This window comes from Ascaphus truei, chromosome 4 (assembly GCF_040206685.1).
Source record: "Ascaphus truei isolate aAscTru1 chromosome 4, aAscTru1.hap1, whole genome shotgun sequence".
Taxonomy (NCBI): Eukaryota; Metazoa; Chordata; class Amphibia; order Anura; family Ascaphidae; genus Ascaphus; species Ascaphus truei.
In genome coordinates, this window is record NC_134486.1 from 384,400,476 (window position 1) to 384,426,729 (window position 26,254).

A 26,254-nucleotide genomic window follows, 5' to 3' on the forward strand; every position below is an offset into this window, starting at 1 on the left:
TGTGGATGAGAAAGCAACAGGCACAAAGACGTGTAAGGAATGGATGTATTGCAACCATCATCATCTGCAGCTATCTGCCAATGTTGAAGATAACTGGAAGAGGTTCAGGCAGAGATTTGAACGGTATTTATAGGAACTGAGAAGAAAGATGCAGCCTTTGTCAAGTAGCCCTTTTAAGTAGCAAGCAAAATGGAGTTTAAAATGGAGGACAAAAGGAGTGGACAAGTGGACAACACCTACTGGCTCCGATTCCTGCATTTGAACTACGCTAGAAAGGAGTATATAATCTATCCCAGACTGCACATCTCAGAACTTAACTATAGTTGTAACGCTGCCTCTACTATTTATATTTGCTGTGGCCTCACTTCTTTTCAAATTAAGCACTTCCACCAGCCTCATTATGTCTTTAACTCTATTCATATATCTCCATCTCTCCTTCCTTCACCACTTCTCAGTTCACATGAACTCCTTTCTTACCTGCGCCCTCGGACACAGCACAGCTATTCCCCCTGCACTAAAACACATTATTTATGCGGCAGGATCTCGATTGGCTAATATGTATACAAGCCAGGGTACTTAAATGAGTGCCATGGGATCCTAAGGCCAACCCCCTGAAGAAGTGTCAAGGCAACACGAAACGCGTTGTGAAGGCAAAGCAGTGACGGGACGCACGTGACGACGGACACCCGTAAGCTGCAAGTAGAGTACACCACGAGGACGCTGACTGAGAAGTTAAGTGCTGGTCGCTAAATTTCATCTGTGCAGCCGGACTGTTTACTTATTAACATCAAGGGACACTTTTAGGATGTGGGGTCTCTCAGTATAGAGCTTGTTGCTTTATATGTGGTACTCAGATCACTGGATCTATTAGGATTTGTTTCTTTTAATGTGGAAGATATATGTTTTTCACTATTTGATTTATAAAGTATTATTGTATTATTAATTCAGTCTGTGTTTTTTCTCTTTTTGCACCCTTTTATGTGTGTATATGTATTTGGAAATGCCCCGGTGATCACACGGGAGATTGAGAGAACAAGGAGAAAAATGCAGTCTTAGAAGAGAGAGGAATTAAAGGGCAGCACACACTGACTGTTTTGATACTTTCTTAAAACACACCTCTTTAACAAAGTATATGGGTATATGGTTGATATTATACATCTCGTATGCACGGACCTTGACCCCTTGCACACGCACTTACCAGGACACACTTTTATGGTCTCGCTTGGATTGTAAGCGGTTTGGGGCAGGGACTCATTTTCCTGTTACTTTTATTTGAAGCGCTTATTCCCATTATCTATTATATCATGTGTATTACAGCTGTGAAGCACTATGTACATGGATGGCGCTCTATAAAGATATACTGTATATACATTCATACATACTGGTCCATCAGGCAAATCTTCAAAGGCCTATAGTATACATTTATGGACCCTCTGTGGCCAGAGACAAATTGTACAAACACACAGATACCCAGCAAGCTCTCAGAACCCCCCCCCCCCAATTACCACAATATATATATAATATATATATATATATATATATATATGTCAAAAGGAGTGCTTGCTACTGGGCGTGGCTAATTGTTTAAAACAAGAAACAAAGAAGTCCAGAGCAACATCCAATGTGACAAAAATACACAGTGAAATACCTATATATCACTTGAAAAAATGTAATTTAGTTAACCCTTTGGCCAAAGTATCTTAAGCCTGCCGCCACTTTCAAAGCATGACCATAATATCGCAGGTCCTAACACTAACTGATTAAAATCCTTATTAACCTCTATAATTAGAGGAAGGATGGTCCTGGCATTGAACCTGTCACAACCAGCTGCATGAAAAGAAAACCTGCTTAACTGGACAGTGGCGAGCTTTAAACCCTGGGTTGGAGGAGCCACTAACCTCCAAAACAGCTGAGACCAACTGGACAAAGTTAACTAACACACAGATACCCAGCAAGCTCTCAGAAACCCCCCAAAATTACCACTAATATATATATATATATATATATATATCTTATACTATATTTGTGAAAGCACTGTATGCCTGTCTGCATCTCCTGTGTCCCTAGGGACAATCGCATTGCACCTTTGGCCTGTCACTCCACCTCAGGCCATGCTGCGGCCCGCCCCCGCACACCTCTCATTGGTCTGCACTGCCACACTATCACACACATCACTCAGCTACACCACTGCCACACTCTCCCACCCCTCACTGAGCTTTGGGAACGCTTCGCAGCACCTAACCCTCACTGCTCTGAGAGATTCGCAGCACCTAAACCTCACTGCTCTGAGAGAGCTTCGCAGCACCTAACCCTCACTGCTCTGAGAGATTCGCAGCACCTAACCCTCACTGCTCTGAGACATTTGCACCTAACCCTCACTGCTCTGAGAGAGATACATTTGCACCTAACCCTCACTGCTCTGAGAGAGCTACATTTGCACCTAACCCTCACTGCTCTGAGAGAGCTACATTTGCACCTAACCCTCACTGCTCTGGGACCACGCTTCACAACTCTCAACACAGAAAACCCTCACCGCCTGCTACCATGAAAAGAACTGCAGAATCAGGTACACACTCTTACCTAAATAAATATTGCTTTCACCACTGCACACCCTCACACAACACCGCACGATCACCTCACACAAACACACACACAGCATTAACCCCCCCCCCCAGCCCACATCGCAGTCTGCTCCTCACCGCGCCAACGGACACCGCACGCAACCCCCCCGGAGGCCGCAACACACACATAGCATTAACCCCCCCCCAGCCCACATCGCAGTCTGCTCCTCACCGCGCCAACGGACACCGCACGCAACTCCTCCCGAGGCCGCAACACACACACAGCATTAACCCCCGCCCCCCCGAGTCCACATCGCAGTCTGCTCCTCACCGCGCCAACGGACACCGCACGCAACTCCTCCCGAGGCCGCAACACACACACAGCATTAACCCCCCCCCCCCCCAGCCCACATCGCATTCTGCTCCTCACCGCACGCAACTCCCCCGGAGGCCGCAACACACACACAGCATTAACCCCCCCCCCGAGCCCACATCGCAGTCTGCTCCTCACCGCGCCAACGGACACCGCACGCAACCCCCCCGGAGGCCGCAACACACACATAGCATTAACCCCCCCCCAGCCCACATCGCATTCTGCTCCTCACCGCGCCAACGGACACCGCACGCAACCCCCCCGGAGGCCGCAACACACACATAGCATTAACCCCCCCCCAGCCCACATCGCATTCTGCTCCTCACCGCGCCAACGGACACCGCACGCAACTCCCCCGGAGGCCGCAACACACACAGCATTAACCCCCCCCCCCAGCCCACATCGCATTCTGCTCCTCACCGCGCCAACGGACACCGCACGCAACTCCCCCGGAGGCAAAAAAACACACACAGCATTAACCCCCCCCTCATATACATGTGCTTTCTACTGTTGTTGTTTTACAAATACACTTTTCTACAAACTTACATAGCATTCACATGACATTACAAGTTTACAATACAACATTTACACATACTTATTCACGGTTCACATCCCGGGACACGCCGGGTCTCTCAGCTAGTATATATATATATATATATATATATATATATATATATATATATATATATAAAAGCATGAGAGCCACTTTCAAGGCATGACCATAATATCGCAGGTCCCAACACTAACCGATTAAAATCCTTATTAACCTCTATAATTAGAGGAAAGTGGCTCGCAGGCTTATACGCTTTGGCCAAAGGGTTAACTAAATGACCCTTTTTCAAGAGATATATAGGTATTTCACTGTGTATTTTTGTCAAATTGGATGTTGCTCTGGACTTCTTTGTTTCTTGTTTTATACAGAGACAAATTGTGAAAGAAGGGACACCAGTTATATCATACAGATTTACAACATGTAAGATAAATAACATCTGATGTACTGCACAAGGATAATACATATTTTTGGCAGATCAAATGAATTGCTTGAAACAATACCAAACATGATGGGTTGGCTGAAGTTATATGTCCGATATCCATTTATCCCTCAAAGATTAAAATTAGCCTGATCAAAATGTCTAAACGTGCATTTTGATCATCTGAACGCAATGATGTGGGTCACGTTATTCTAGTGGTCACAGAAAGAGTTCTGGTTTATTTTATACTCTGATCCAATGTGAGTTTTAAAAAGAAACTATTCTCTACAAGTCATACAAGATTGATGAGTGGGAGTGAAATACACACCCATAAAAAGGTGGGAGCTTATCTTTGCGACAGAGGCAAAGTTTAAGCATAAACGCCCCCCCACCCCCCTGTATTTGGGCATAAAAACTAAAATTCAGCAAGTGTCCATAACACGTGAATACTCATACTTCAAAACGCAAAGACATTTTCGAGGAGTCTAATAGGTGGCAACGTATTAAGCGTTTCTGATGTCTTACCCTGTTTATTTTATGAACTGTCTGCATTTCTATTATGTATTTTGTAAACAAGTACTGTATATTCAATTTTACATTTAGCAAGTACTGTCTTTGGGCTCTAATTGAACCCAGTATCTTTTTGAAGAGGAGATTCACCGCATTTTTGGACATATGGTTATTTTTTTGTGTTTCATATTTTTGGGAATAAAACAGCAGACCAAGAACGCCAAAGGTAAGACCTTCATTTATTCTTGGTGGTGGCAGCGTGTTGAAGTGTGACTGTTTATGCAGAGATATTGTTAATTTTGAGGGCCCTGCAGGGAGGTGTGTCTGCAGGCTAGCTGGGTGTATTAACCATTTTCACATTATGAGTCATGTGCCCACAGGTGTGGCATACATGAAGTTTTTTTTTATAATTCCAGAAATTGTTTCAATACTGATCAGGCTAGCATACAGCTCAGATAAACAGTCAGACATTCATGACAAAGTGCCCTTAGGAATAATCTAGAGATAGTCAAATCCCATATGATGCAAATTCTGGACTGTTAGCTGAAGCATTACATAGGGTTGCCAAACGTCCCGTTGTCCCGGAAAGATCTGTCGGGACACAATTGTCCTGTAATTTAGTGCCATGATGTGAAATCAGTGGAAAAAAAGGTGATAGTGCGCAGCTAATAACTAGTGAACAACAAATATCAAGTGAACAGTGCACCGTGATTAAACAAACAATATTGTGGACCTTAGATGTGGGTCTTGCACTAATCGTGGGTCTGCAGCCTTTCTTGGGGGTAGCTCGACACCCCAGACACTAGACAAAAAACAAAAGAACAAGGCGCACAACGCACATAGTGTATTAAAGTATAAAATGTGACTTTATGGTTAAAAAATAAATAGTTCTGCGTACATCAAGTAGGGAATAAACAAGCAGTTGGTATATAGGTTTACCACACCAGGAGATAACGCTGTGCGACACCCTCAGATGGATCTCAGCATTCACTGGGTCAGCAGACGTCTCATCAGTCTCTTCCAGCGTCCTCTGTTGGGGGATGGTAGGTGGATGAGTCCCTTGTAGAGAGAGCCCCACAGCATACAGCTCACAGGTAAGTAAAGACGCCGTAGGATTCAGCATCCATGGAACACTGCAGCATTTGCCGCCACTCCTCGTTGGGCGCTCGGCGATGACGTCACTGGTCGCATCTCCGCTTCCGCAATGCTTCTCATGGAACGCACAGCGTGCGTGTCAATCCAAAGTTGTAAGGCAGCGGGGAGAGATATTTCACCAGGCAAATAAACAGTGTCCAAACAATGTCCAGAATCACAAAGGATGGGGGGAGAAGAGCATAGACACCTCTTATCCAACGCGTTTCGTAACACTGGGTTACTTCTTCAGGGAATGTATGCATAGTGAAGGGGCATGTACATATATATATACTACACTTCACCCAATCACAAATGCGGTGTCTAATTGCCACATCATTAATTACAGGTGCAGCATAATGCTCTTGATTAGTGATACTCTGTCTCACAGAACATATTAACAAACATTGTATAAAATTCATTTAATCTAAAACAGATTTAATTCAAGTACATAATCGGCGCATGAAAAGTAGAGCTTCTGGAAAAGAAAAGCCATAATTAGATACAAAGCAATAGCAATCTATAAAAAGGAATGGATGTCATTTTAAACACACAGAAATTACAGAGACTAATAAAGTGACCAGATATCAATGTCTTCATTTAACCCCTTAGGGCTCAATGAATTCATCTTATAGATCCAGAAAGTCTCTTGTTGTGAGAGACTTTTAATCCTGTCACCTCCCCTTCTTTCTTTGGGGACCACTTTAACTCCCTTAAATTGCAAACTAGAGGGATCTTTATTGTGATAAAGTGCATAGTGACGGGAAAGACTATGTTTGTCATAACCTATTTTAATATTTCTAATGTGTTCCTGGATTCTAAGTTTCAGGCATCGTTTTGTGCGGCCAATATATTGCAGGCCGCAATCACAATTTATCATGTATACCACATGTGTGGAATTGCAATTTATAAAAGTATCAATCACGAAACTCTCACCGGTGACAAATGATTTGAATGTTTTTCTCTCTGGATGGAGAAATTTGCATATGGAACATTTCCCACACTGATAGTTACCTATAGGTTTATCTCCAAGCCAAGTTAGTGGCTTGGCGTGGGTATGACCCACATCACTGGGGGCTAATGTGTTTTTGAGATTTTTGGCCCTTCTGTATATAAACTTAGGAACTTTTGTGATATGGTCATTTAAAATCGGATTAGTGCATAAAATTGCCCAGTGCCGTTGTACAATTCGTTCAATTTTTTTATTCATTGAATTGTAAGTTGTAATAAAAGGCACTTCAATTAGATTATCCTGGGAATGACTTACTTCTTTTTTAGCTTGTGGTTTTAACATAAGTTGCCTATCCATATTTCGGACTATATTTAGGTCTCTAGTCAGATTAGCATTTGAATATCCCCTCTCAAGGAACTTATCAAAAAGTATTTTTGATTGTGTCTCAAAATCATGGTCTCCACTACAGTTTCTTTTGATTCGAATAAATTGGCCCTTGGGAATGTTCGCAATCCACGATTTTTTGTGGTTGCTGCTTGCCATTAATAGATTATTGGCATCAATTTCTTTGAAAAAGACCTTGGTGGAAACATTCCCATTGTCCAATGCAGTCAATTGTAGATCTAAAAAATTGATACTTAGTGGATTCGACACAAGTGTAAAGATTAAGTTCCTATCGTTGGAATTCAAATATGTCAGGAAGGTACAAATGGAAGAATCATCCCCCTCCCATACACATAGTATATCGTCGATATAGTGACGCCAGACGATTACTTGTCTGCTGAAGGGGTTGTTATTCCAGATGTTCTGATCCTCCCACTGACCCATATACAAGTTTGCGAAGCTGGGGGCGAATCTTGTTCCCATTGCAGTTCCGCAAACCTGTAAAAAGAATTCAGATAAAAACAGAAAATAATTATGGGTCAGTATAAACTCAATTGATTTCAAGATAAATTCTATGTTGAGATGATGCAATGTGTTATCTGACTCTAAATAGTATTGAATTGCTTGTGATTGATACTTTTATAAATTGCAATTCCACACATGTGGTATACATGATAAATTGTGATTGCGGCCTGCAATATATTGGCCGTACAAAACGATGCCTGAAACTTAGAATCCAGGAACACATTAGAAATATTAAAATAGGTTATGACAAACATAGTCTTTCCCGTCACTATGCACTTTATCACAATAAAGATCCCTCTAGTTTGCAATTTAAGGGAGTTAAAGTGGTCCCCAAAGAAAGAAGGGGAGGTGACAGGATTAAAAGTCTCTCACAACAAGAGACTTTCTGGATCTATAAGATGAATTCATTGAGCCCTAAGGGGTTAAATGAAGACATTGATATCTGGTCACTTTATTAGTCTCTGTAATTTCTGTGTGTTTAAAATGACATCCATTCCTTTTTATAGATTGCTATTGCTTTGTATCTAATTATGGCTTTTCTTTTCCAGAAGCTCTACTTTTCATGCGCCGATTATGTACTTGAATTAAATCTGTTTTAGATTAAATGAATTTTATACAATGTTTGTTAATATGTTCTGTGAGACAGAGTATCACTAATCAAGAGCATTATGCTGCACCTGTAATTAATGATGTGGCAATTAGACACCGCATTTGTGATTGGGTGAAGTGTAGTATATATATATGTACATGCCCCTTCACTATGCATACATTCCCTGAAGAAGTAACCCAGTGTTACGAACGCGTTGGATAAGAGGTGTCTATGCTCTTCTCCCCCCATCCTTTGTGATTCTGGACATTGTTTGGACACTGTTTATTTGCCTGGCGAAATATCTCTCCCCGCTGCCTTACAACTTTGGATTGACACGCACGCTGTGCGTTCCATGAGAAGCATTGCGGAAGCGGAGGTGCGACCAGTGACGTCATCGCCGAGCGCCCAACGAGGAGTGGCGGCAAATGCTGCAGTGTTCCATGGATGCTGAATCCTACGGCGTCTTTACTTACCTGTGAGCTGTATGCTGTGGGGCTCTCTCTACAAGGGACTCATCCACCTACCATCCCCCAACAGAGGACGCTGGAAGAGACTGATGAGACGTCTGCTGACCCAGTGAATGCTGAGATCCATCTGAGGGTGTCGCACAGCGTTATCTCCTGGTGTGGTAAACCTATATACCAACTGCTTGTTTATTCCCTACTTGATGTACGCAGAACTATTTATTTTTTAACCATAAAGTCACATTTTATACTTTAATACACTATGTGCGTTGTGCGCCTTGTTCTTTTGTTTTTTGTCATGATGTGAAATGCCTGAACTTAAAATTAATAAGAAAAAAATTATAATTACATTTTAATTAATATAATTTTTTTTATAAAAACTTAAGTTTCTACTTGAGTGTTAGTGTTACTTTTTCCGATAGATGTCGCATTACTGGATTATTAAAACAAAGTTAGGCCACTGCCTGGTCATCTCATAATATGTCACCCACCCCTATAGGCATTCGTTTTTCGCCCACTGCTACTCATTAGTTCAGTGTGTGCCTTTCCCCGCCCTGCCAAGTGCAGAGATGACAAACCAAAGAATATAGCAGTCAAGCGGGAGACACCATTCAGCCCCAAGCATTAGCAAATCATTCCTAACTCATTGTGACGTCACACTTACAATATGGGACGCCGAAATCCAGTATGAAAAACTTACAAATGTGGCCACCTTAACATTAAGGAAAAACCTGGGCACTGCGGATTTCTGCTTAGAAAATGTATTGTGAGCCAATGATATATCAGGTTTTTCCTTCCTATCAGATTTTGGAGTAACACCCAGAGATTCCTGAACCAGGAGCACCGGCATTTATTGTACATTTTTGTTTCTTTGGGGAGTGCAGCATTACCCTACTATTTTGCACCTTAACATTAACACAGAGTACTGAGCCTGAGAAAGGGCTACACAGGGCCCTCAACGTTACCTGCCTTCACCTGTATTGGGGGCATGTTCTCAGTGTCGATTTTGTGGTATTTTCGTACACTGTATCGGCTTGCTATTTTTCTCCACATTTTGTCTATTCTGAGTAAACCTACATGTAAACCTATTTTCTGTGCAAACTCATACTGTTACTGTACTTTTTCCCACTTATCGTGCTAGTGCTGGAGTATTTGTCTTTCGTGCGATTGTCTTGTGAGCAGGGGAAGGGTACTGGAGCAGTGCATTACAGTGCAACAAACGTGTTACAAGGGAAACAAAACAAACCACAAAGTTAGAAATTGTTTGCAAAAACTATAAATGTATATTTTATTATATTGATGTGTATTAATTAGTGTCAGCAGTCTTCACATCTTCACGCTTTGGGCTAGTTGGCTTAGATTTAAGTTCCCGGTTAACTTCTTCCCAGATTTTCTGCTCAATTTTGGTGGTGTCATATTCCCTTATCATGTCAAATTCTTCCCAGGGTTTGGCAGCCTTCTTCGCTGCTTCAATGTGTTCTTCAGTTAGGTAAAGTTCAAATCGAATTCCTTGTACGTTGAACTGAGGCCGCTCCCATCGTTTGGACCAAGGCTTAGGCTTCATCTTGACTTTTAGCTTCAATGCGTGGAAACATAAAAATATATGATTAACCAATGTAATGTCAATGGCAAAACAAAGATACTGTTCAGGACCCTTATGCTTAAAGAATTGAAACCCCCCAAACATTATTGGCTCCAATCAATAATTAAAACTGCTATTCTGCACATCTTTAATCCCCTCTAAACATTGTTAGAGAAAATACTGTGAAATGTCACTGCAGATTACAGCGAGGAGAAAATATCCAGGCAATCCAGTGGTCGGTGAAGAAAAATATATATTTGAACAGGATCAACGTTTCGGTCCAATTTATCATCTTCGTAATGATAGGAGAAATAGTCGCACGCTATCAAAAGATCATTAAATGAAATTTGGTGAGATACTGTCTAATATAATATCATCTAATCAGATCTAATGATCTTTTGAAAGAGGAGTGTGGCTATTACTCCAATCTTTACTGAGACAATATGGTGCCGGTTGGGGAATCCCCCCCCCCCCCCCATGGAGAAGCTACACACCTCAAAATAATCCTACAAGAAAATGATCCAAAGGAACAGGCGTGCAGGGCAAGTATCTTTCCTCTATTTTGACATCCAATTATCTAGTCAGAGGTCAGACCGAAATGTCAATCCTGTTCGAATAAATATATATTTTTCTTCACCAAGACCACTGGAGTGCCTGAATATTTTCTCTTACAGTACAGAAGTTCCGCTTGGATACATGAGCGCCCGTGGCAGGACTGCAGTATCGCGAGTGCAATTTACAGTATTCAGCACACTGCAGATTGCAGTCCAGCAACCGCCTGGGTTTGGGTTTGCCACCACTCTGGGTTTCACACGGAGACAATGGGTTTTGGCCACGTATCTCCAGGCGGCGTAAACCTCTGGTGGCGGCGGCGGCGGCATCTCCCAACAGCTTCACTCGTCAATATGGCCACACGGCGTCAAATGTCGCCACGCCAACGCTCCGTGATGTAACAGCATCACGTGACGCCCATTTCCATGACAAGACGCTACGCGATGTCACGGCGCCATGAGGCGTCTTGTTGGCACGGCAACTTGATGCTGCGTGACGGCACGTAGCTTCCCGTTGTCATGGCAACGCCGCACCAATTGACAAAACGTGGCCATAGTAATGAGTTGCAGGGGGAAGAAGCCAGGACGACGGCGGTGAAGGGGAGCACGACATTTATAAAAACAAAAATGTAAATCTCCATGTTGGCCTTCAGTAGAAGGTGGCAAACCCTAACCGCCAATATGAACATTTTGTAAATGCAGGTATAACTTTAGGTTACGTTTTCTTTCAGGAAAGGGGTGTTCCATATTGCAATTACATATATATCCTACGTCTGCAATTGGGACATGTTTTCTTCTGTGGGTAATTCTGCTTTTCTCCAACATATGCTTCAAATACACATTTCTATTAAGCTTTCTGTTGCCTGATGTGACAGCAAAAAAATTGCCATAAACCTTTACTTTAACTCTACTACATAAAGTCGAAAACATGCTACGGGCCAAAGAGTAGTGCTCAATGTTTAACAACGGTTTGTGTTTATCTCTGGCACAGTCCCACTATTTTAAAGCCACTAGGCTACCTTAAGTTTTTTTTTATTAGTTTTTTTTTTTGCAAAATATATGAATAGGATAAGAAAGTGTACAGAAAAAAGTCTATAACCATGCTCTTTTATATGGCAGAACGTGGAAGTTTTTGCAGTATTTTGACAGATTTCATACCACACAATAAAAATATATATTCCTATATGCTGGTCCTACTGGAGCATACTTGTCGTTTTAATGAAAGGAAGAACCTAGAGTGTTTTGATGTTTGGCCTCTGTGCAGATTCTCAAATAGTAATAATTTATGGGTTACGTGATTAAGCACGAAAAATGTAATTTAAATCGATACCCTTTTATTATTTAACAATTTATTGAAAAATATTTACCCAATAAAAAGGTATCTCCCTAATAGAAATCATATTGGAAGATCCTGTTGTTGACCCTTTATATGAAAGATGCATCAAAAGTGAGGAAGGAAGACTGAATTCTAGAAGGTGGGGTTTAAAGGAGGAAAAAACTTGGCTCTAACTGAAGGAATTATATTATATTATTTGGCATAAACAGGTCTATCTTGTCTTTAAACCTAGAGAAAGCTGGAACAAGGGCTTACACGCAGGGGCATTGCTATAGCCGATTGGGGTGGGGGAGGGGGTGGGGAGAGAGACGGGATGCTTATGGTGGGGGGGGGGGGGGAGAGGGGATGCTGATGGTGGTGGGGGGGAGAGGGAATGTTGATGGTGGTGGGGGGGAGAGGGGATGCTGATGGTGGTGGGGGGGGGAGAGGGGATGCTGATGGTGGTGGGGGGGAGAGGGAATGTTGATGGTGGTGGGGGGGAGAGGGGATGCTGATGGTGGTGGGGGGGGGGAGGGGATGCTGATGGTGGTGGGGGGGAGAGGGAATGTTGATGGTGGTGGGGGGGAGAGGGGATGCTGATGGTGGTGGGGGGGAGAGGGGATGCTGATGGTGGTGGGGGGGGGAGAGGGGATGCTGATGGTGGTGGGGGGGGGAGAGGGGATGCTGATGGTGGTGGGGGGGGGGGGAGAGGGGATGCTGATGGTGGTGGGGGGGAGAGGGGATGCTGATGGTGGTGGGGGGGAGAGGGGATGCTGATGGTGGGGAGAGAGGTGGGGGGATGATGGTGGGGGGAGAGAGAGGTGATGATAGTGGGGGAGAGATGGGGAGGAGTGGAGAGATGCTGAAGCGCAGAGATGATGATTATGATGGGGAGAGATGATGAAGGATGATGCAGAAGAGGGATGATGAGAGGATCAAGGAGAGGATGCGGAGGGGGGGGGGGAATGGAAATTTTTTTTGCAGTCAGTATTAATATTAATGGGATCCTGAAAAATCTAGCTACGCCACTGCTTACTAGCATTTGAGTACCAAAGGACACAGCTCGGAACTTAACAAAATTAGTTAATTGTATCCAAACTTCTTTACACTATAATCAGACAAGCGGAGTCAGTCATAGGAGATGTATCCTCTCAATGACCCCTTTGCTACCAAGAGAGCCAATATAATGCTTAATAAATAACAGTTAAACGTAGATACACAATGAATGTGCAGTGCTTCTTGTAAACCAACCAGCTCTATTAGTTCTGAATAGGCTGCAAGGAGTGTTATAGCACCAGGAGGCACCTATAGCACAAAGATTTCACTACCACTGAAGCTGATGGCTGTATACATGGCAACAGAACATTATTTTTCTTTAAATAGAGTGCCCATGTGTTCCTCATTACTTGCACGTCTCTGGCTAGTGACAGCCGTGTGCCTAGAATAGGTAATTGGTGTGGTTTCTACTAAGTGTGGGGTCCGTTACTGATAAGAGGAAGGTTCCCCACAGTGAAATTTCTTCGTTAGCATATGGAGGGTTTAGAGCAGGAGTGGCCGACTCCAGTCCTCAATGGCCACCAACAGGTTAGGTTTAAAGGATATCCCTGTTTCAGCACAGGTGGCTCAATCAGTGGCTCAGTCAGAATGGACAGCCAGCTGTGCTGAAGCAGGAATATCCTTAAAACCCGACCTGTAGGTGGGCCTTGAAGACTGGAGTTGGCCTCCACTGGTTTAGATGAAATAGGAGCAGAAAGCTGTGATTACTGGGAGCTCCAATAAAAAGGTATGTGAATCGGTTACTTAAGATAATAAATATTTAGGCCAATGATTTTCAACACGTAACATATATTAGACTTCAGGCAGTTACCGATTCAGACTGCTAGAAATGTGCAGTCCTTCAATACTGGTATTTTACAGCATGTTGAGTTTCTGTTATAGCCCTCCCCCAAAAATAACTACAGCTGCTTAAACGAGTGTGCCAAAAAGAGAATAAAAATGTAAAATGACCATATAGTATTGGAGATTTGCTAGTTTCTTCTCAACATTAAGGACAAGCACAGGTTTAGTTGCATTTGATTGGTGTTTTACTCACTCACCGGGTTTACTGGAACATCTCCTTCTGATGAAAACGGGACAGGCTTCATATTAAAATCAAACGTGCTGTACTCCGGGAGGGCGTCACGCAAGTACATCAAGTTATCATCAAGTCTCTTTTCAAACTTCAATACCTTTATTTCATGGATACGGGGGCTGTACAGCTCGTAGCAGATCTCCACACCTCGGAAGGATTGACATGTGATTAATTATTGGGGAAATGATTTCCCACAGCGCACTGGTCTAACGCAAGGTGAATTGCAGCGAGCCAGAGAAAGGTGGCTGAGCAATTGCAGTGTCAATAACAAAAATACATCTTTATCGACACTGGGGCAGCACGATAAGAAATAGCGCAACATTTCTTAAAGCTGCAGTTCAGTCAATATCCTGCATGTGTGTTTTTTTTAATAAATCAGTTCTGTAGTAAGAAAAAATACTTTTAGCATTTAACTTTGAAAGACCAATTTTTTTGTATTCTATTTTAACAGCCATTTACTAAGGCACGGCCCCTTCATGTCCTGTCACAAGCCCTGGCACACCCCTTTGTCAGCCCTGCCCTCCCTCTAGCACATGTCAGCGCAGGAGTGCTCATGAATATTCATGAGCTTCCACTGACAGACAAGCAGAATATAAACAGATCCCTTCACTAATTATGTCACCAAATTTCGACCTATCAAAACATGGAGAACGAATTGACTGGCAGCTATACAGTTCTTTAGGTAATTAGAGATTGCCCACGTGAAACTATTGAAGTAAAAAAAAAATAAAAAATAAAAAAAGACTGAACTGCAGCTTTAAGGCCAAACACATGTTTACAACACTCAGTGTTGCCAGTCTCAAACCTGTACTTTAAGATTACACCTGATTTATACTACACCGGATCCTAGGTATTAATAAGATTGAGATGCAACGTGAAAATTAAGGAAATACAATAAGTGTGTCTCTAAAATGACAAAAACATTACAATGAAATAATTAAGTCCACAACCAAAACCTTACTAAAGAAGAATACTTAAGCAAATATTGGAATCCTACCGTCATAATGAAATTCTGCAAATTGCTTAAAAAAAATAAATCTGTGTTTTTTTAATTATTATTCTGCAATAGCATTTTAGAAACTCTGCAAGAGAATTTATTAAAAAAGAATCGAATAATGCTATTGAAAGGATGAATGACATTTTAAAGGTTCTGGAAATGCTTTATTTTATGGCAACTCACACTGCACAATTAGACGTCTGTACCTATACGAGTATTTTGTTAATGCGATTTAATTTATTTAAATTTTTTAAAGCTGTTTAACACAGGTAGTCACAGACGGTGACATTGCCAGGCAGGCAAAAAGACAGTGGCATTGACAAAACCAATGACTGCTACAGATATTTACAAGCCACCGAGTGACATTAATAGAGAGTTAGAGTATGCACACTGACAAGGACATTGACAGGCACCCAGTTAACAAAACAATCAACGCTGCGTTTCTCCCATCTCTTCTAGTTCCTGCCTTTCTTCCTACATGCGTCTCCTTCCCCATTTCTATCCTGCTGACACTGCAGGTGGATGCATCTCTGCGAGACACTGAACAGCGCACCTCCTCTATTGGGTTCGGAGCAGGCTGGCAATCAGCCGGAGGCCGTGCTCATCCTCCCGCTCTTCGGGCTGTGTTTGTGTGCCCCACACAAGCATGCCCAAGAAAGGAAGGAGTATGCGGCAGAGGCTGAATGTTCAGAACACCGAGAGATACATCTAACTGCAGGGCAACAATTTAATGCACAAAATAAAAAACACTTACCTTGGCCTTCAATAATATTACGGAGCACAAATGTAGCCCCAAGGCCATTTCCTGATCTTTTGGTGCAAATTCCAACAAATCTGTTTGTTTTTCCACTTGCATGAGGATCTGCCATGTACACATCAAGAATGCATCCTAATAAATACGAGACAAGACAAAAAATAAATATAGGCCATAGCCCTGCATCTCACAAAACCTCTGGCGTGAGCCATAAGCCGTATTTAAATACTACAGCCCAAATATGGCACAAAGAAATAATATACTTCTTATATAGCGCAGACTGCTTACGTAGCGGTGTAAATTTGAGGCACAATGAGCCCCTGCCCCGTAGAGCGTACAATCTAATTTTTGGTGCCTGAGGTAAAGGAAGATGAAATGACTTGCCCAAAGTCACAGTGTCACTGGTTTCAGACTCGGTGCCTTTACTCACTTAGCCACTCCTACAGCTCGCACAAAAGCTCAATTATATCAATTGATTTTGCAAAAAAAAAAAAAAAAAGTGTGGCACTCTTCTGCCCCTCCTTACATCTCAGCCCTAATTTCTCACTATGCACCATCCCGACTCTTGCGTTCTTCTCAAGGATGTCTTCTTTCTACCCCCTTTGTATCTAAAGCCCTCTCCCACCTTAAACCTTTCTCACTGACTGCCCCACACCTCTGGAATGCCCTTCCCCTCAATACCCGACTAGCACCCTCTCTATCCACCTTTAAGACCCACTTTAAGACACATTTGCTTAAAGAAGCATATGAATAGCACTGTGGATAATCCTGGACACATGATACATCAAGCTTGGCCCCCTGCAGACGCACATTCTAGAATTCCCTCCTACTGTCTCTATATGTTCCCCTACCTACCAATTAGATTGTAAGCTCCTCGGAGCAGGGACTCCTCTTCCTTAATGTTACTTTTATGTCTGAAGCACTTATTCCCATGACCTGTTCTATATATTATTTGTTGTTTATATGATTACAACATGTATTACTACTGTGAAGCGCTATGTACATTTATGGCGCTATATAAAGACATACAATACAATTTAGCACTCAAATAGCGGTGTTCTTTTTAGCACCTGACAAAGGGGTCAACCCCTGAAACCTTGTGCAATCTCACGTTTTACCTAAAAGAAATGCTTTGAATCTTTCATTTAGTTTGTGTTAACAATTTTGTGTGCGAAGGAGAATACTTCTATTTTCGAAGTGCATCTTACTTATGGGGGAAACCTCTATCTGTCCTAACCAATTTCTCCAACCATCTGCACCCAAGCACTGGCTTCTATTCAAGATCCTATTTGTCTAAATAACTTGCTGTGTCGAATATCTGATCTGATGAGACTGTAAACAGACAGATTTCAGACTATTGAAACCTCAAAGAGAACTTTAAAAATATATATTGTATTAAAACAGAAAAAATGTTCGCTATGCAGTTTGAAAGAATGAGAAAAATGTCTAAAACAGTGCTAAATATCAATTACTGTTATATCAGTTATTACTTGAGGTTTCATTAACTAGCACATTACAGCAACTTGAATATATATGTTTGCATTGTATACTAGAAAAAATGGGATGGACAAAATCTTTTACTAGCAAAATATTAATAAAATGAATAGACAAGACACACAGGGGTTAGTCTTTGAACAGTGAACTGGTACTTAACAAAGAGATATGCCCAGGCAATAAGTTGTGATAAAGTGGAAACTCAAGGTATTCAATTAGATTTTTCAGTACAGAAACACTTAGCACACCTCATTTGAACCACACACACTTTACATGCGATATATACCATTTAGGGCGAGGGAAGTCCCTCAGAAAGGTGCAGGCTCACCAAATTAAATTAAGGACAGCGATATCTTTAGTGTGTTAATAATACTTGATGGTTGAACAAAAAAAAAGCGCATAATTATTTTTAAATAACATTTTCAGAGTTTAATCTGTTAGGATTTGTAAATTATTTTAAATAAACTGTGGATAAAATATAATTATAGACCCCCATTTTAATTTAAACTAAATATGAAATATTGACTATTATTTGAGAGTTTCAAACACATTCTGGTTACTGGTTTCATTCTTGTTGTTCCCTTTAAGATCTCACCTACACATTTATCTTACTAGTGATTGTCCTCTGTAGGCTCCAATCCCTGCTAGTTCTACCTACAGTGATTTGGGCGATTATTATTTCTTAAATCTGGCCTGCAGAAAATACAGGACACGGCAATTGGCGCCGTTTCTAGTTGAATATTATACTGTTGACACCAGCTTGAAACACGCTGATGACATATTTAAAGTGGCCCATTTTCCTGGATCTTAACATGGTTTGGAGCACTTTATAGAACAGGCCCTGCCTCTTCAGAATGCCCCGTTCAATTTCAAGGCTGTTAACCCCAGTCTGTTCAGATCTAGATGCCTGACTGACCTCTGCTGTAAAACTTGGGAGGTAGAGCTGTCCTACCAAGCGACCAATTCTCACAGTTGTGCAATACCATGCTAGAACGGTTTCATGAATACGGCAACATGTATTTCCATGTGATATTGCCTTTGCATTCTTGCAGTTAAATGAATAGGCCCGTAGATGTAAAACACCAACTTCACTTCCAAACAAGTACGCGGGAGACCACAAAAGCCGACAACTACTCTTCTGTTTTGCGTTTATTTTGGCATTTTGCCATAATCATTCTATTGAGTTTTATACCAGTTAGTTAGAAGTCATACATTTGAAACATAATTCAAATCAATATAACCAAAGAATATATCGAATTCAGCAAACTGAAACAATAACACTTATCTAAATGAGCAAATAAATGCATGAAAAAAAGAATGAGAAATCAGAAGGGAAAATTAGGAACTCTTTCCATCTTATTATAACATTTATGTTAAAGCAGACTTAATTAAAAACACCATTTAGGTTGAGTATAAGTTAACTCGGGAGTGCAAGATTTTTTTTTGGGAGGGGGGTGCAGGGCGCAGAGCATAAAGAGGCCCCGCGCTCTTCAACAAGGCATTTCAATTAAATGCCGGAGACAGCGTGAGGCCTCTGTACGCTCACCTATCTTGGCTAAGATGCATTGCTATGGCGACGCAGCATTAAATGATGCCGCGGGTCGTGATGTCACATGACCCGCGTCGCCACAGCAACGCCCATGTCCCTTGACGTGACCTGACCCCGTGACGTAATTTGACGCTCTAGGGGGGCGTGAGCACGGGAGGAGCGGTGGCGCAGCGCTAAAACTTTGCGCACCCCTCGAGTTAACCAAGTCTTCATGAAATTTGCCTGTATTATCTCTCAAAGAATAGGAGTTTTCCCATATTCATAATTTCACAGTTCAAGCTTTCAAAAGATGTTTGTCGGGCAAAAAGGTTTTTCCCAAAAGATGAATACACCTGGCTGTTACCTACTTTGCTATTGTGGATTTGTACAGCTCCTTTGTTTTTCTTGGACTCCCATTATAGGATTATAAATAGGGAATAGGAACAGGCGTGTGTCACTGACCTACATAGAATTCTGGAATGTTCAGCATCTTCCTCCTTTCAATCATGTCTTTCCTCTGGAGATAAAATGTCAATGGGTCTTTTCTACACCTGGGAGGTATGAATTCCGGGCTCAAAAACCTGCAGTGGGACAGAAAAGGTAGTAACGCCTGGAACTATATAAATTTGCATAACCCTCAAACGTTTGTACGTTTCTGAATATTTCAAATAAATGTGCTGCCTACTGAATATGTGATTAATAAAAGCTACAAGATTTGCTTGCGGTGACTACAAATGAGCACGTATCAGATGTGCCGCTTTCCGCATCCTGTCCAGTTCATTACATATGCACCCCTACACAGCAACTTATACGGCAAAGAAAGAGACAAGGAGAATACTGAATCAGATAGCTCTTTCGTTCTTTTGCAAGTATCTGCTTAAGTTAGGTCAGATTCTGCACTGTGCAGCTAGTAGTCATTGCAAACAAGGCACTATCAGGCTGTCGCCCTTTTGATGTCACTACCCAGAATCCAAATACAGCATTAATCTGATTTTTATATTTGTATTTTTTTTTTTTTAAGACATCACATACTGTACATGTAACCCATTAAACATGCCATTGGCATTCGTTTACATTGTTCTTGGATGAGACTACCCCAGACGTTAAATCTATCAAAAACTGTTTGAAAACAACACCCCCGTTTTTATTTGTCAAAATGTCTTCAAAGAGTGCATATAATACAAGCAGAATGAAAGCCATTTTTCCCCCCCGAAGGGGGAAAATGGAAGCAATGCTGTTTTATTCCAAAGAAAGGTACAATTACAAGGAGACAAATGTTAAAGTGCTACTTATTTAAAGAAAATAACACAAAACTACACATACACATTTATAATGCCCATATAGATTTTGGGTACAAAAATGTCACATGTTCTAAAACATTGTGAACATACTTAAATATTCAACCCTTTCACTGAAAAGCAGTATGTAATTGGTCCATTGGTTTCTCGACAGGTTAATACAATAGAAAAAGTGGTTTACTTTCGCTGAGATTCTTGGGTCTTCGTCTTATCGACAATAACAGGCTTAGGTGGCGGCTGGAACTTGGTTGGTTCTCCATCAGTAAGAAATCTGACAGGCGCAGATAATAACCCTTCAGAGGAAATATAAAGGGTACAGTTATAAAACTGCACCTGTCTTATAAAAAACACAAGTACATTCCTTATTCCTTATTGTATTATTCTAAGATTAGAAATCGTCCATAACCCAGTGGGATCCAGAAGAATTGAAATAGATCACGGAGCACAACTGCGATTAAAAAAAATAGACTGAGATCAATAAGTGACCCAAAATAAAAATAGATGTATTAATTCACATGGATATGGAGAGGGAAAAAACGCACCTACGCGTTTTGTGCAACCATGTTTTATCAAGATATTTTTATTGGAGTAACCTCTTGTTATCAATCTTTTTTTGTCATCGCGATTGTGCTCCGTGCTCTATTTCAATTCTTCTGGATCCGTACCCCAACGGATATCGCACACCTTGGAACCTCTGGACTGTTTAGGAGAACGTACAATGGGCACCACGCTACTATGCGAGTTGCCCTTCTGAATTTATTCACGACCCAACTTTAAAGCTTTTCAGTTTCCATATATTGGATGATGTTTATTACGCTGTTCTGTGTGCATTACATAGCGTATTAAGGATATTCTATACATTATGTTAGCCATATCATCATGCATTTGGTGCCTACACCTAATCTGGGCACCATATAACACTGACCCTATTCTTGTAACCCAGTGGAATTGATGTTGAAATGCCAACAATCTCAACCTGCCCTGTTGACCTAGACAAATTGTCCATAATTCCCCATTCAACAAGGTGGGCGGGGGCGCAGGCACCTCACTGCTTCCTGTTGCAGAGGATGCAATGTTATTTATAATCACACCGCCCTCCTGTGTGATTACACACATATATACACCTCTCTCTATACATCGCCCAATACAGTGATTACTCGCCGGCTGCATTGTACAGAGAAACATGTAATGTCACTGCTGGCGCGGTGACAGTGATCAGAGGGGTCCCTGCCCGCCCCGGTGTCCACACTCACGGGGTCGGTGCCAGATGACACGCAGTGACCTCCCGCACGCCGCCATATCTTCATACAGACAGGCTTCCCCCCGCGCATGCGCAATGCACACCCGCTCTGACGGAAAGCCAAAGCGGCCAAATCTCCTAGAATAGCACAGTGACTCAAGCCCCGCCCCCTACTCTGCTGCTGCTCGCGGCTCTGTGCTCACTCTGTGATTGTCGCGCAGCTCTTTGCTCACTGTGATTGTCACGCAGCAGCACGAGGTCCTGACTCCTGGTCCTGCTGCAGTAACTCACTAATCACTGAAGTGTCCGGCAACGGGGTTTTGGTTAAATAAAATCATCAACTGCATCGCAATGTATAGGTTTTCAGTTTCTAAGCAGACAATAAGTTCTAACGCTCATCTAGCGCTTATTTATTTGAAATCTTTTGCACTTTTAAAGAAACGCTGAACAATAGCATTCTCAATATAACGTTTTAGCAGCCGCTTTTATCTTCTATTTGTTATTGTCTATAATACAGACAGAAATGCTGTTCTGCGTGCAATACACCGACACTGATGGTACGTGCTGTGCTGTGTAGGTCGCGGCCCCAGTGCCTTCGAGGCGTGCGCTGTGCGTATAAGCACCGCCCCTCAATGGGGCTGGGCCCAGTAAGTACCTTCGCACCGGATGTGCAGCCGCCCTGTACGACAAGTTTTTTTAAAAGACATAGAAATTGAATTTACAGTTTGCGACGGAGGGGTAGCCACACACCCGCCCGCGGTTCAGCCAATGAGGGCGAACCAGCCGTGTGAGGTCATGGCCACACCCCTGGAAAACCTCCACCACGCCCCGCCCCAATCTCCTGCATCTTCTCCCAGACTGCAGATCACGGTGAAGCACTGTGCATGTGCTGCCCCTTAACCCCCTCCCCCCGCGCCGGGCGTGCGTGCTACTTTGCACACTGGGACCGCGGCCTAAGGCCCCGGACATGTTTGGCGCTTGCTTGCGGAAGCATGCTGACGCGCGCTCCTGCTCAGCACTGAGCCCCTACAGCCGCAATTAGAGCGGCTTTAGTAGGGGCTCACCTGCGCTTCCGCGCGCTTGCGGAAGCGCAGGTCTTAGGCCCCGGACATGTTTGGCGCTTGCTTGCGGAAGCGTGCTGACGTGCTCTCCCGCTCAGCACTGAGCCCCTACAGCCGCAATTAGAGCGCAGGTCTTAGGGGAATTTAAAACTCCCCCGCTTGTCGGCGAGACAGGCCGGTCACGTGAGCGGTTCGCCCCCGGCCAGTGACGCGCCCGCCCCCGGACGGCCTGCTGAGAGCGCGTGCGGTAAGCAACCGCAAGGCCAGGGAAAGCACCCGCTTTCCCTGAGCCTCGGCACGCCAGCGGTAAGCGTGTCCGAGGCCTAATATGCACCTTCATTCTCCTGCATGTGATGTGAGGGGGAATACCCCTTTTACATAGCATTAGCACTAAAGGATGGACACAATATAACCACACGTTGTTTAAGGTTGTAGCACTGGGTTAATGTTAGGTTATTTTCTTTAGTGGATAGGCGTTATAATTATCTCTTGCGGACATTTAACAGTGATTTCTGGCTTTCCAGTGTACCGTTGTTCTCTGCTGTGAAGTGAGGCTCAGGCTGCGGATCACAGACACGGAGACACCTGGTTGGCGGTGATATTTATTGACATATGCCTATATTTTACTTACCCTTGTGAGTGATATTCTTCCCCCTCCCTTTCCTTCCCGTCAATGAATGTACCTTTTTACGCTTCTCTTCTCTTTTTTCCCCCCCTAGGCGTTATAATTAGTGCGGAAAGACAGGAGTGGCGCTCCAAATCAGTGTCTCAGTAAATTAAACTATATACGCGTAGCCCCCTTTCCCCATGTTTAAGGGAAACTACCTGTGCTGCTGTTACCTGCGAGGCCTGATCCTCCGCCGCTGGGAGCCTGGGGTGGTCACTTTCGTTGGTATACAGCGCCTCCACCTGAGAGAGATCCGAACGCAGTAGGATAACCCCTCACAGGAACCCACCAGTAAAGGAATAAGGATACACACACAGTATGGCTAACTTATATTTACTGGCATATAAACTGATAACACGGTAATAACAAGGCCACACAAGGCCGTACCCATACAGTACCCCCACTGTATATGACCACACCTTGTCCACACCCCGGTGAGGTTCCACCAAAGTTATGAGGGTGCCCAGGGCACCTAACCACCTGGCGTCCACAAGACAGGCCCACCCCAAAGTGTGTGAGAAGTAGCGCTACCCCTGTGTATGGCCGGTGGTGCACGTTGGGTACCTTCCTGGTCTTAGACCAGACCAGGCCAAACTGTAAAGTAGATCCGTCGGACCGCAGAGTTATCCCACAACGCGATCTATCCGATCCGTCAATGAAGGCGTCCGCCTCTGAGGGAGCTGCCGTTGGATTGTGTCCCTATGAGTGTCTATGAGTGTCTATATTTCCCTGTGGTCTAGTCCCAGACCGCAGGCCACAGATCCCTCTGTGGCTCTGTCCACGGATACAGCAACACTACCAAGTGCTACGGGGTGTCCCTAGCTGAAAGGGCCTTCCCTATACACACACTGGCACTACTGTGAGTCGGGGACTAGCTGGGGCTAATCTGGGCTCGCTGCCTAACCTTCTTCTCCCAAGTAATGCCTCGTGGTAAGTTATATTCTGCACTAAGCAAAAACACAGACCACGATGTTGTACTTGTAGACTCTCGGTTCACCCCCTAAGATGCAAGGGTATTGTGAGATTATTATAAAGAAAGGTCACTCAGAGTTTGTATAAGATAAGTTTTGTTGTTTATTGTGTCACAACAAAAAATAACCAGAAATATCACAACAAGCTAACTTTGTAAGCTAACAGCTAACAGTAAGATAACAATCCATTCCTAACTATGCAGGGATTATTTAGTTAATATGCATGTCATACTCACAAACCCAAAGATATTATGATAGGTCACGCCAGTCTCAGCTAAGTCCCGTCTCAGTGTGGTTTCCCACTTCGGTTCTAATTTAATATCCAGGCACGCAGACTTATATGGCGTCTTATTGTTTACTGCGGACGTGCCGGACGTGTCTGACGTGTGATATGTGACCATACTCTGTGGCTACTGACGCATGTTTATCAGTATTTACAGTTTGACAACAGCGTGTTTACGTGAGTTACGTCCTCTTTTATGTGTATGTACCTGTGTACAAATATCCTGTCAATTTTTTAGCAAAAACAACCCTTATTTCTAAGATAAGAAAAAAGCTAAGATATTGACAATATGCTCTAAGCTGTACCTAAGCTGTACTAAGCTATATAATGATACTATATATGTACTCTATATGTACCTGTGACCTGTATTAATTATGCTATATATGTCCTAAGCTACCTGCAATCCATAACAGGGCCTACAGGGGTAAACTGGCCTAGTCCCTGGACTACTTGCACCGGGGACACTACCTCTCTCCTCTGCGTCCTGCTCCCAACTGGCGTGGTCTCCTCCACGCGCCAAATGTATGTCTCTTCGCGCCAGGGATACTACAATCTTATTGGCTGTGTTCCCCCACCTGATGTGCAGCCCCTGAGGCTGCTGGGAGTCGTAGTCCCATGTGGAGCCCTTTCCAAGATGGCCACCGCAACTAAGATCGTATTGCGTATGCAATGTCATTTCTGCGCATGTGCGGCACACAAGATGGCCACCACTGTGCCATAGCGGAGCTGTGGCGGTCCAGCATCTCCGACCCACCCGGCTCCCCTCCCTGCACCGGAGGCAAGAGGGAGCCCCGAATGCCGTAGTCGTCCCGCCCCTTCCTGCACCCAGCACTGAGGTAAGGGGCTACATATATAACTAGGGTGACCAGATGTACTGGAAATCCTCCCAGGGGAGGTGTAGATGCCGCACAGCCGTGGAGTAAGAACTTCAGAGAAGGCTGATCAGTGATTCATAAAAAACTTTAATGAGACAAAGTGCAAACGGATCCTCTTGACGCGTTTCGGCCCGTCAGGCCTTTGTCAAAGCGTTTCCTTTTGACAAAGGCCTGACGGGCCGAAACGCGTCAAGAGGATCCGTTTGCACTTTGTCTCATTAAAGTTTTTTATGAATCACTGATCAGCCTTCTCTGAAGTTCTTGCTCCACGGCTGTGCGGCATCTACACCTCCCCTGGGAGGATTTCCAGTACTCCAGTGCCTGCTGCCTGCATGCCGGGCTGCGTCTGGTGCACCTGCGTCCCCCTGCTACACCCGGATACACCGGCACTGCCGTCGGTCATGTGACCACCCACCGCGATCGAGCGGATGTAGGGTTGGCGGCAGAAGAAAGTGCTGGCGGGCAGAGAGGATCAAGTCGTCAAGACACATTGCTAGCAGAGGGACATGCAGCATTTCCATACCGGAGGATAGGCCAGCCACTTATCTACATCCCCCAGCTGTAAGTTATCTACTTCTATGTTTTCTCTAACTTTATTGTGCTTATGGTTAGCCAGTTGCAGAGATTTACATTTGTGAAGATTACACTGGGGGACTGTGGCGTTCGTTACCAACATTAACTGTTATTCAAGCACCAGTTCACAGCTGCAGCCATGCTTTCTGAGCGCCTGGTGGGTTAACTTGCTGTTTACCTGTTTCACATAGGGTGACCAGATGTCCCGGTTTAGCCGGGACAGTCCCGGGTTTTTTAAGGTCTTTCCCGACTGCCCAACTTACTTTAAAATGCCCTGTTTTTTTGTGGCTGTCCCGGCTTTGACCAGAGAAGGTGGGGGCAGCAGAGAGCAAGAATACAGGGAGGAGAGCAGAGGCCGGTCTGACTGCTGCTGCAGAGGGTGGGGGCGGGGTTAGAGGCAGCGGAGCCTCAGCAGTGAGAACCGGAAGTGAGGTGGCTTCCCCCCTTAACCAAGATGGCTTCCCCCCTTAACCA

At 43.6% G+C, this 26,254-nt stretch overlaps 1 protein-coding gene across 1 annotated transcript; it reads right to left on the bottom strand.

The window, feature by feature from the left end:
- Positions 1-9,720: 9,720 nt before the first annotated feature.
- MRPL19 (mitochondrial ribosomal protein L19) lies at positions 9,721-21,453 on the bottom strand. The gene is made up of 6 exons (XM_075598488.1): positions 21,364-21,453; positions 20,292-20,403; positions 19,275-19,393; positions 15,791-15,925; positions 14,005-14,186; positions 9,721-10,036 (listed from the first exon to the last, which is right to left on the bottom strand). Exons 1-6 carry the CDS (start codon positions 21,407-21,409, stop codon positions 9,767-9,769), a joined length of 864 nt encoding a protein of 287 aa, XP_075454603.1. The 5' UTR covers positions 21,410-21,453; the 3' UTR covers positions 9,721-9,766.
- Positions 21,454-26,254: the final 4,801 nt, after the last annotated feature.

Coding starts and splice junctions, on each gene's coding strand:
- MRPL19 (XM_075598488.1), bottom strand. CDS start 21,409: ATGGCGGCGTGCGGGAGGTCACTGCGTGTCATCTGGCACCGACCCC. Junction 20,404..21,363: donor TGTCATCTGGCACCGACCCC/GTGAGTGTGGAC, acceptor TTTCCTCTGAAG/GGTTATTATCTGCGCCTGTC. Junction 10,037..14,004: donor GAGATGTTCCAGTAAACCCG/GTGAGTGAGTAA, acceptor CACGCATTGAAG/CTAAAAGTCAAGATGAAGCC.